Source organism: Penicillium cataractarum (genome assembly GCF_028827025.1).
Source record: "Penicillium cataractarum strain IBT 29864 chromosome Unknown utg000002l, whole genome shotgun sequence".
Classification (NCBI taxonomy): Eukaryota; Fungi; Ascomycota; class Eurotiomycetes; order Eurotiales; family Aspergillaceae; genus Penicillium; species Penicillium cataractarum.
The window spans coordinates 1,078,839-1,089,950 of NW_026622738.1; the positions used below are offsets into that span (position 1 = coordinate 1,078,839).

The window sequence follows — 11,112 nt, forward strand, 5'->3', positions numbered from 1 at the left end:
TCTTCAACCCTACCTAGCCGCTGCATATTCGTCGCTTCTGTGTCTCATCACAGCGAGACCGGGCTATGCTGTTGCAGCTATTGCTATCATTCTTCATTGTGCATAGGCGCTTATCTTGGCCCCATACTCCCCTCTCAGCGCCGTTGGTCCAACCAAACAAGGAAAACTGGCGCCAACAGGGGTGAGCCTCATCAACTGTGTCCCACCAGGCCTATCTCTATTTGGAAGACTGTTGAAAGCCTTGTCTAGATTGTGAGGCATAAATAAACCCACCCAGAGTCATTTCAACATTGCGTATCTTCTAATTTAGCTCCATCGCTCCCGCCAAGCCGAAGATGCCACCCGCTAGCTTGTTTATCACGAGCCTCGACTTCACGCAGGTCGAGAGTCTCAAGGATAGGATATATCAAATTATCATCAGTGGTTCCCTGGCCTCTTCCGTGTCGATATTTTTCACGGAGACATTGCCAGAATGGTTTACCCAAATCTGGGAGTGGCTATTACGTCCTGGTGAGTAGATTCAACTTTGTACTTGATACTAGGTATGATACTAATAGCAGTGAAAGACATTCTCACAATTATTACTGCATGGTGGATCACATTTACGGTAGTCATGATTATCATCTTTTGCCTAGGATTCGGTCCTGTAGGCATTGCTGCAGGTCTGGCAAATCCGCCCTTTACATTAAGCGCCGAAGAGCCCACTAAGCTAATTCGTTTTGAAACGACAGGCTCCGCAGCAGCAGCTTTTCAATCTTGGATGTATGGTGGCTTCACTCCTGCCGGTGGTATCTTTGCCACTTTGACAAGCACGGCGATGGTCGGCTTGTTGATACCTTGGTCCATGATACCTGCTTCTATTGTGGCTACTATAGTTGCTGTGATTGTGTGGAGGTTGGGAATGGAGTAGTATGATAAAGGGAGGAGCCGAATGAGCGGCCTATCGCCTTTTAGGATCCTTCTGCTCTTGTTCATTATTGAGTCATCTATTTGTATGGCCCAATTAGCTGGTGGATTGTCTTCTTCTTTAGCTTCGCTATCTACACTTACCAATACACACCATTCCACGTGTTTTCTATTGGCCACGTGTAGGCTCATCACCCATGATTTTGGGTGGAGTATGATATCTATAATGTCTTGTGTAGTTCAAATTTCACGACAGCAGGAGCTTATGATTCAGATATTGGTAGCTGGCTAAGCAATCAAGGGGATACAGCCTGCAAGAACTATAGCCACACCGCTCCAACTGCTGCTGCTTGTATCCTTCTGCATTGCTATTGCGCAAAACAAGGTAGATAGCTGGTACAATTGAATTTACATGAATTATCTATCGTAGTCGTGTGAATCAAAAACCTTAAACTCCTCGCGGGGAATCTTATCTCCAAACTGGGCACGAGAGAGGGGGAAAGAGGGGGGAAATGTCATCATCGCCCAATCTCACCAGCTTCAAATCTACTCTGTACCTTTTTCAACCCCGCATCATATCCTTTCGTCCACCGACAGGATCTACCAGTCCATTCGTTAGTCAGTCTGCTTTGCAGGGCGTAATAATTACCCGAAGAACGGAGAATCAAATCCCTCAAAAGTCGTACATCATCCGACTCGGAACGCGACTGCCGCCCTCCACTTGAAACCCACCGGGACCTATAAAACGCCCACTCCTTAGGAGATCTCTAAAAGATCTTTCATCTTATCTGATGTGCTGATTCATCTGATCTTGCAACAAGCCTCCGATGGCAGTAACAGCATGGTGGTGTTTGTCGACCTAGATCGCGATGACTCCTTCTCTGAGCATCATCATCACGGATCCGCGCTCTCTTTGGAGAAGCCCTTCCCGCCCAAACTGACGGTCGCACCCATTGCAACCACCGAGTCCTGCGAACTCTTACCCTCGCCTACCTCGTCCGATGAAGACCGCGATACAGACTCGGCAGATCCCCTGGCCAACAAAGCGCCCGAGGTCGACAATCCGAACCGGAATGCCTTCTCGGCTGCCTTGAGCTGTTACCCGTATGTGGATCCCTAGCGCGTTCTTCCCCACGTAACCCGTCACTAACACCGACGCCCCCTTCTATAGCATCGTCAAGGAAATCGCTCGCGCCGTCGATTTAAATACCCTCCACGCTTTATCTCGAACATGTCGCCAGTTCCATGTCAACCTCGCGCAGTTCCGGCACCAGCTCGTCCGGGAGACACTGCGTTGTGAAAATGAGTATATCGAGACCGTCGCAGATATGCTGGACGGCAATGCCATCATTCCGAATAGCGTCAAATCAGTACTGCAGCTGCTGAGCCAGAGCAGTGGGGGGCCAGGCCGTATGTCGCGTGGGAAAGTGGGCAGATGCGCACGCGACATGGTCGGCGAGTGTCGACGCTGCAGCAAGGTCGTATGCAGGGTATGTCCTTCCCAAACACGACTATGAGGGTAAGACAGAAGATAACCGACTCGGAATAGAATTGCACGATTAAACCCCCCTCCCAAACCGCTATGAACGGTCGCATTCGTCGGCTTTGCCAACCCTGCCGCAAAGCACCGCTCTCCTACCACCTCTCCCAGACGGCCCCCGACATGGGCATCTCCGATATTGACAACCAAGCCACCGTGGCAGGAGAAGTTGCACGCAGCACCGGAATATGCAATTGCAACGACGCTCTTTGGCTGTGCCAACAATGCGGACAGACCCTGCGCAGCAACGACACCACATACCGCCGTGTTTGGGCCTGGCGCACCCGATACAGCACATACCTCGGTGGTGGACTCGGCACCGGCATTGGCGAGGGTAGCCAGGGCGTGAAATGCGGTCGTGGCGAAGCCTGTCTCGCCGCGAAAGAAATCGAGCTAGAGGTCGACTGCGAAGTCGACGAAGGGTCGAGTGATACCAGTAGTCCCGGCCACAGCCCTCCTAGTCACCCATCGCATCATCACGAGCTGGTCTCGACGGATAGTCATGATGACGAGGAACCGGGGTACTTCCGCCAGGAAGTCATTGGGTTGGGTGGACTGATGAAGCATAAGGCTAAGAAGAGGGTTATGGTGGGTGCTTGTGTGGTGGAGTATGAGCATGAGCGGGAGTCGGGGAGTTATCTTAGGCGTGAAGAGAAACGCTTGCATCGGGCGTGGTGTGGATGGTGTTCGAGAGTGATTCCGGCGTATAATGAGGTTGAGCTTGGGTAATGGCAATGGTAATTATAACGAGCTAGGTATATAGCTTTGCATCTTGGGTATATTTTGGTTTATTGCATCATGGGCGACTTGCATAGTCTAGATTTTGATGGCGACGAGTGTATTCACGGGCATTCTGTCTGCATAGCGTAGTCGACGAATGAATGTGCATTGTCGAGTGAGTCTAGTTGAAACTAGGATTTACTGGATTGGAATCACCAAAACACTGATCGATAAGTTTGTCAGGATAATCTGACCCTTTGATTTGATAGTAAGACATGAAAGCAAAAAGAATGGTGGCTATATTTAACAGTCTGGATGATAGAGCTCAGTCTCATCGTGACAAGAAAAGACAGGACTCCGGAAATGCTCGCTCTCCTCCATGCAACCATAACATCATACATCTCTGATAACGCATATCTCAAAAAGTCACATCACATATCATCATCAAATACCAAATCTCACAACAAATCCACCTCATACGGGACGAGAATCAGCTGTACGCGTTTAGTGAGCAGCGATAGCTCTCAAGAAACCCTTCAGCTTAGACTGTTCTCGAGGTGGAGACTCCTCACGCTTGTGCCGGCGATGAGCACGAACCTCTTTGTCCTTGCTGCTCTGGTGTGTGCGACGAGAGCCCTCGGGTTTCTTCTCGCGATCATCGGGCTTGCTGACCTCGGCTTCAACGGAGCTGCGTCGTCGACTCCTCCTCTCACGACGAGCAGGGTCGTCTTCGCGTCGAGAATGCGACTTCTCCTTCTCCGACCGACCACTGGATCGCTTCTCCTCGTTTGAAGAACGCTCCTGGTTACCACTGCTATGACTCTGACTCGTGGAGGACCGACGGGGCTTCTCAGGAGCCGGTGCCCCAGGCTTGGGAGCTCCGTTGGGTCGCACGATGAGTCCATTGGTGTTGGTCATGGGAGCATTGCTCATGTATCGCAAGAAGGCTCGGGGCTTGGGAGCAGAGGTTGATGCCTGCTTTGAGGACGAGGAAGCCTTGGATGATCTGCTTTGCTCTGCTTCGGATGAGCGACGCTTGACCTTGGGCTTGGGCTCGACCTCAACAGCAACAGCAACATCCGGAAGTTCTTCCTCCTTTGAAACCTCGAGCTTCTCCTTTGAGGAAGTACTCTTGGATGACTTCACAGACCTATCCGATGGAGGAACACCACTGCGCTCCTTGTCTTCGGCTATGGCCTGCTGCTTGGCTTCAGCCCTCTTCTTCTCCTCGTGCTGTTTGCGGGCCTCTTCCAAAGCTTTTGCCCAGCGGTTGGTAAACAGACCGCGTTCGCTCTTCTGACGCTTGAGCTGCTCCTTCTTCTGTCCTTCCGAAGAAGTTTTAGAATTTCGTCGCTCACGTTCAGTCACTGGACGCTTCTTGCGCCGACGAGAATTATGCCTGGCTGCAGAGTCTCCTACTGGCAGTTCTGATGCTTCTGCAAAGGGGACTTCTTCGGGCTCCTCTGTCACCAGTTCTGTAGGAGGGCTATCCTCTAGGGCGGCTTCTTCGACAGGAGCAATTGGTTCAGCAGGCGCCTCACTTGGTTCCGGGGCAGGCTCCTCAATAGGCGGCTCGGCAGGCGGCTCGGAGGGTGCAGGTGCAGGTACAGGCTCGGGTTCAACGGGTGCCTCTTCTACAGGTATCTCCTTTGTCTGTTCGGACTCCGGTGCAGCCTCTTCGGGGACAGCGGCAGGCTCAGGTTCAGGCTCAGCAGCAGCTTCAGCGGCAGGCTCGGGCTCAGCAGCAGGCTCAGGCTCTGCAACAGGTTCAGAAACAGGTTCAGCAACAGGCTCAGCAACAGGCTCAGGCTCAGCAACAGGCTCAGGCTCAGCAGCGGGCTCAGGCTCAGCAGCGGGCTCGGGCTCAGCAGCGGGCTCAGGCTCAGCAACAGGCTCAGGCTCAGCAGCGGGCTCGGGCTCAGCAGCAGGCTCAGGCTCTGCAACAGGTTCAGAAACAGGTTCAGCAACAGACTCAGCAGCGGGCTCGGGGTCAGCAGCAGGCTCAGCAACAGGCTCGGGCTCAGCAGCAGGCTCAGGCTCAGCAGCAGGCTCAGGCTCTGCAGCAGGTTCAGAAACAGGTTCAGCAACAGGCTCAGGCTCAGCAGCGGGCTTGGGCTCAGCAGCGGGCTCGGGGTCAGCAGCAGGCTCAGCAACAGGCTCAGGCTCTGCAGCAGGTTCAGAAACAGGTTCAGCAACAGGCTCAGGCTCAGCAGCGGGCTCGGGGTCAGCAGCAGGCTCAGCAACAGGCTCGGGCTCAGCAGCAGGCTCAGGCTCTGCAGCAGGTTCAGAAACAGGTTCAGCAACAGGCTCAGGCTCAGCAGCGGGCTCGGGCTCAGCAGCAGGCTCAGCAACAGGCTCGGGCTCAGCAGCAGGCTCAGCAACAGGTTCAGCAGCAGGCTCGGGCTCGGCAGCAGGTTCAGCGGCAGGGGCTTCTTCTACCGGTGCCGGTTCTTCTTGAGCCGCAACCTCCTCAGCGGCAGGTTCCGGTGCATTCTCAGTCGATTCCTCGGCAACGGGCTCTTCGGCTGGAGCAGCCTCAGTGGTAGGCTCCTCGGGAGGGTCTTCCTTGGGGGAATCTTCGGGCTTCGGATCGTCTGCCGGTGACTCTTCGGCAGCGAGCTCCTTGGTAGATGATTCCTCAGCGGGAGCCTCTTCAGCAGCGGGTGCTTCTTCGGCAGCAGGTTCCTCCGGAGCAGGCGTCTCCTCTGCCTGAGCAGTCTCGACTGGGGCTTCTTCGGCTTCCTTCTCGACGACAGGCTCCTCGACGGGCTCTTCAGCGAGTTCTGCACTAGCGGCTTCGTCGACGGGCTCCTCTGCATCTGGCTCCGTGGCTGATGCTTCAGCCGCAGGTGCTTCGTCCGAGGTTGGTTCTGGTGTCGATTCTTCGGCAGGTGGTTCAACAGGCGCGTCGTCGGCGGGTGATTCCTCCTTCGGTGCTTCTTCTGCGGGTGTATCTACTGTCGGCTCGGGCTCGGGCTGTGCTTCTGCTTCGGGCTCTGCTGCGGCAGGTTCCTCGGTGGTTTCCTCCTTTGCCGGCTCGGGGGGCGTGTCGTCCGCAGGAGCGTCTGGTGTTTCGTCCTGGGGGGCTTCGGCTGCTGCAGGCTCTTCTGTCGCCGTAGTCTCAGGCTCATTAGCAGGCTCAGCCTGTGCCTCGGGTTTTGCTGCAGGCGCAGTGCTGTCGGGCTCAGCTGCTGCGACGGTCTCGGTGGAATCAGCCGCAGCATCGTCTGGCTTAACTTCGGCCTCGGCAGGAGTCTCCTCCGGTTCGGCAGCCGGTTCAGCAGCTGGCTCGGGGGCAGCCTCAGTAGGCTCCTCAACGGCTGGGGGTTCATCAGAAGCGGGTTTGTCGGCCTCGGGCTCGGGTTCAGGGTCGGCTGCAGGCTCAGGAGTTGGATCTGCAGCAGGGGTTGGTTTCTCCTCCGGCTCGGATGATTTTCCAGCTTTACCCTTCTTCTTTTTGTCCTTCTTCTTGGAGTTCTTTTTAGCCTTCTTGGACTGAGTTGTGGGTTCCTCCGCGGGCTCTTCGGGAGGAGGACTCGCTTCAGCAGGGGACTCCTCGTCCGCTTTGGCCTCGGCTTCTGGCGTTTCTGTTAGAGCGGCCTCTTCAGCGGGAGCGGCCTCTTCGGCTTCAGGGCTGGCTTCCGGGGCTAGAGGAGCTTCTGTTGCAGACGGCTCGTCGGCCTGGGCAGCACCATCTCCTGAATCTTCCGGTTTATCGGCAGCGGGCTCTTCAGCAGGGGTTTCTTCCGTAGCAGCATCAGGTGTATCTTCCTGGGATGCAGGCTCTTCTGCTTTGGTGTCATCTGAACCATTTTCGGCTGGGGTATCAGCTGGGGCTTCCTCGGCTGGGGCTTCTGCAGCAGGGGATTCTTCAGCTGGAGCGTCTCCCGCTGGGGCGTCATCGGCTGGAGGATCTTTCTTCTCGTCGTCTGCTTGAGACAGAGCTTCCTCGGCGTCTTCAGCAGCTTGCTTTGCCGCTTCCTCCTTTTCCGATTCTACTCCATCTTGTCCATCCTCAGGGTTAACTGGTGGAAAATCTTCGTCTATAAGGTTGTCAGTCGACAGCATGTACAAAGGTGATCGAACGCGCTTACCATTGCCTCCATTCTCGTCGCTGGGCTTTGGCGCACTGTCGTCTTCTGCCGGAGGTGCGCCTTCGTCGGCCTTTTCAGGCTCTGCACCTTCCGCAGGGGGCTCCGCGGCGGCTTCATCTGGAGCGCCTTCGCCTTCTGGACTCGGAGTAGCTTCATCGGCGGCGGCTGCGTCCTGAGTGTCCACTTTTGCATCCTCGCCTGATGCATCGGTGGCTTCAGCAGGTGGCTCATCTGCCGGAGGCGTCGTTGCCTCGGAGGATTCTGTATACTCCCAGTGAGCGAATGTTATACGGCACAAGCAAGGTTCCCCTTGACCATTGATATACAAGTCAGGGTCGAGGTCAATGTACTTACCTGCAGGCTCAGGTGTCGATGAGCTTTCATCCGGAGAGCTCGAGGGCTCCTCTGCCTTGACTTCAGCAGCAGGGGCTGGTTCTTGCGCTGGCTCGGTAGCACTGGGCTCGTTGTTGTCCTGGACCTTGCCCCCCGTCAGACCACTAGTGTTCGAGACGACGGGATAATATGAAAATTGTAACGTGCTCCGATCGAAAGACTGGTATCGCTTTTCGAAGGAGTGATACGTATATTTAGGGAGCTGGGCATACTGGAAGTTTTGCGAGCTCATCTTCGGAGCCTACGGCCACCGACTCCGGGGCGGGCTCTTCTGGGAGGTCTGTAGTCTCAGGACTTGAGTTGGTTGCACCGACGGGAAGGCGGTTGTTATTGTTGTTCTTATTCTTCTTCTTTTTGTTTTTTCCGGCCATGTCCTCGGATCAATGACGTATCATATATCAAGGTGTGGACGATGCTGACTGGCGCGTGATGCGCCGAAGTAACGGAACAATAAGGGAGTGACAAGCCGCTGTCAGGCTTTTGATGCAGGGTAAAGGGGGTCGGAATGGAACCACAAGGGAAGACGAAAGTGACAAAAGATTGAGAGAGAATTGAGAGACCTCGAGAGACTGGGCAAGGTACGATGTATTAGAAAACAGAACGGGAAAGAAGCATATGCTTGTTTCTCTGGAGACGAAGGGATTGTATTGGACAGCCATTGCGAGGCAGCGTATAATAGTTCGTCCGCTATCCGGGTAGGTTAGGACAACAATCCGCTACATTGTGGTATATTGGGCCCTGAACGTCATTAGTGAACTGCCCGACGGCATTGCTTGCCATTGGACCACGTCGCCTCGGTCTCCATGCAGTGGTGGCCAGCATTGGGTGGATGATTGAGTACCGGTACTCGATTAGGGCCGGATGAAGGCAGCACAGTCTCCGCTCGGAGGATGCTGCAGGAGCAAGCATCCCATGGCGGAATGGGATTGGGAGATGGGAAGCAACAGAGTCCAGATAGGAAAGGTATTCCTGCAGCTTCATGGAGCCAAATGGATATGTTGAGTGGGGGTGGGTGCCACCGTACAATTGGGTTTGAAATTTTTATCTGTTGTCTTTGCTCTGTTATGGTACACACAACGTAGCCGTGGGGTTGGGGAGGAACATTGAACGAGGGTGGGTCAAGAGTCAATTCGAATGGTCTCTACCAGGACAAATCCGAAGAAAGTCCTGCAGTGCTTCCATCATGGAGGAGACGAGAATAATGTCACGGTGCCTGTCGAGCAACGAAAAAAGTGATGCGGTCGACAGACCCATTTGTGCCCAATGGGCCCCGGTAACGGCGGCAAATAGGGATGCACGCCTGGCGCCAGTGCGGAGGCGAGGGTCCCCCTCCGAAGAAACGCGGTGTTGGAGGAATTGGAACTTTCCAAGGGAATTCTTGGCTTAGTGAGTCAAATCTGTCAAACAAGTTGCCCCCTAAATGGTTTGGATGGAGTCGCTTGGGAGCTATTGACTCCACTTTCCGACACCGACACTTCATCAGGCTGATCTCCCAGCCTCCCGCGAGACGTGAAAGGCCGAATTGCTTCACGATGATGCTGTCCACGGTAAGGGCGTAGTCAGAATGGAGATCGAATCATCCATACTCCATACCGCTGGACTAATGATGCATCAGTCTCATGCAGCACTGCAGAGAGGGGAAGTGGTGCAACGAGGACTGGACGAGGACTTGGAGTTGGGCCGGATCAGGTGACGCCTCACCAGTCCAACCAGTGTCATTCCACCACGTCCTTCTCGGGAATTGGGTAATCTGATCACAAGTCAACTTTGAAACTTGGGCTTCGAGGACGGTGATCGCCTTTACTCCTTATCGTGGCCTCCTCCGAGTCCGAAAAGAGGTGCATGCATGCCTTAAAAACTAGTGCTAAACTGCTCACTACTACTAACTGCTAAGCGTCGACTATTTTCCCACGGTTCTCGCGACGGCACGACCCGCGCCCCCGAACGCCCTGTTTTTCGATCTGTTCCTTAAGCTTCGTTTCCGTTCCAAATTTGGGTCAACTGACTGCCCAAATCCCTGCAACGGGCCGAACATCCATGCCACGCTTACTATTGGCCAATTGCGAGTGGCCCATGGCTCGGGGAATCGTCAATGACATGCAGTGAACTACCAAGGAGAGAGTGACTCGAGGAGACATATGTCCAATTGACATTCATGCCAAAGATAGAAATTATTGCTGGCAGACCTTAGTAGAGCTTTGATATACTACGGCGTGTGATTCGGAGAACAGAATGCATGGCGCCTGGCTGTTCATACATCGAACTAGGAAAGACAAAATACTCAGGATTCGAACTAAGTTTGAGTGAATAATCTTACTTGTCCAAGGCAGGGGTAAGTGGAAGAATGCAGTCGCTTCAACCACAATGTGAGACCTTTGCATAGAGCCTGCGAGTCACGAGATCCATTTGGAAACGATTCCTACCTAGTACATCCATGTCAGTGTTTGGTCTGAGATCAAATAAGAATCTACTGATGTTACAAGGAGCAGCATGGCTGGGACAAAGACAGCCTTCAAAGCGTCACACTAAGTATACCACAGTCTTCATTATCTGTCATAGTGGGAGTTGCATACCTTGGAACGATATAGTTATCCAAAATAATGAAACTACGCTAAAATATATCTTCCAGTCATGGACCTCTTTCAAGCGGCTTCAGCCTAAATGTTCAAGACTATGTGGCTTGTCACTTTCTCCGTCAGGTCAATCTCCTGATTCTGGGTCTTGAATCTAACTCAGAAACTGTTCACCTCAATCAACAAGCAAGAAAGACTAAAATTGTACCTCGATGGCCCGGTTGGAATCCAATTACCCGATCATCCGGACTTCGTGACGGTAAAACCCAGCGTGAATATATATCACCATCACCTAGCGAGATAAAAATTGAGGCACATCAGATATCCATCTCCACTCCCGTCTGAATATGAAAAGGAGTCCCAATTCCCCAGGAATACTAGAAAAGCTCCAAAGTATGTCAAGTCTTTTGAGCTAACACCCAGAAGGCATATTTGGATAATTCTAGAGATGTAGTGCCTCCTGGCAACTTGGAGCCCTGTCACACATTGAACATTTTCTTTTTCAAGAAATATCTGCCAGATATCACCCTCTCGATAGACGTGAAGCCTATCTTTCAGTATAGGGTAATGTTAAAAAATGGATCTCATGTTCAAATTTTTTGCACTCCTAAGGATGTTACTATGCTCTAGGCCGTGGGGGTTTCCTTCGATGTATAGTCTTTGAAAGATACACTTCCGAAGAATGTGATTGTAACGGGTGAGAGATGCACTTAAAATATAAATGCAGACGATGTTCAGTTCTTTCACTTTCGAAGATGTATGATACCGTCCGGCTTGAAGCTTTGATCGTTGGTTTTTTCTTCACTTATGGAATCGGCTACTACCTCCTACGCGGTGGTGTATCCGTTATCCAGGGCGACCGAGAGGAATACTCTGATATAGGCGC

General features: G+C 53.1%; 3 protein-coding genes across 3 annotated transcripts; 2 read left to right on the plus strand and 1 right to left on the minus strand.

Moving 5' to 3' along the window:
• Positions 1 to 335: 335 nt before the first annotated feature.
• On the plus strand, positions 336 to 910 carry N7496_002451 (uncharacterized protein; the record flags this gene model as incomplete). The annotated part of the gene is made up of 2 exons (XM_056695382.1): positions 336 to 510; positions 567 to 910. The coding sequence occupies 2 exons, from the start codon at positions 336 to 338 to the stop codon at positions 908 to 910; spliced, it is 519 nt and encodes a 172-aa protein (XP_056557594.1).
• An 837-nt stretch (positions 911 to 1,747) lies between these two features.
• Positions 1,748 to 3,175, plus strand: N7496_002452 (uncharacterized protein; the record flags this gene model as incomplete). The annotated part of the gene is made up of 3 exons (XM_056695383.1): positions 1,748 to 2,010; positions 2,078 to 2,396; positions 2,456 to 3,175. 3 exons carry the CDS (start codon positions 1,748 to 1,750, stop codon positions 3,173 to 3,175), a joined length of 1,302 nt encoding a protein of 433 aa, XP_056557595.1.
• Positions 3,176 to 3,670: 495 nt separating this feature from the next.
• N7496_002453 (PE repeat family protein) lies at positions 3,671 to 7,885 on the minus strand (the record flags this gene model as incomplete). The annotated part of the gene is made up of 3 exons (XM_056695384.1): positions 3,671 to 7,209; positions 7,261 to 7,521; positions 7,615 to 7,885. The coding sequence occupies 3 exons, from the start codon at positions 7,883 to 7,885 to the stop codon at positions 3,671 to 3,673; spliced, it is 4,071 nt and encodes a 1,356-aa protein (XP_056557596.1).
• Positions 7,886 to 11,112: the final 3,227 nt, after the last annotated feature.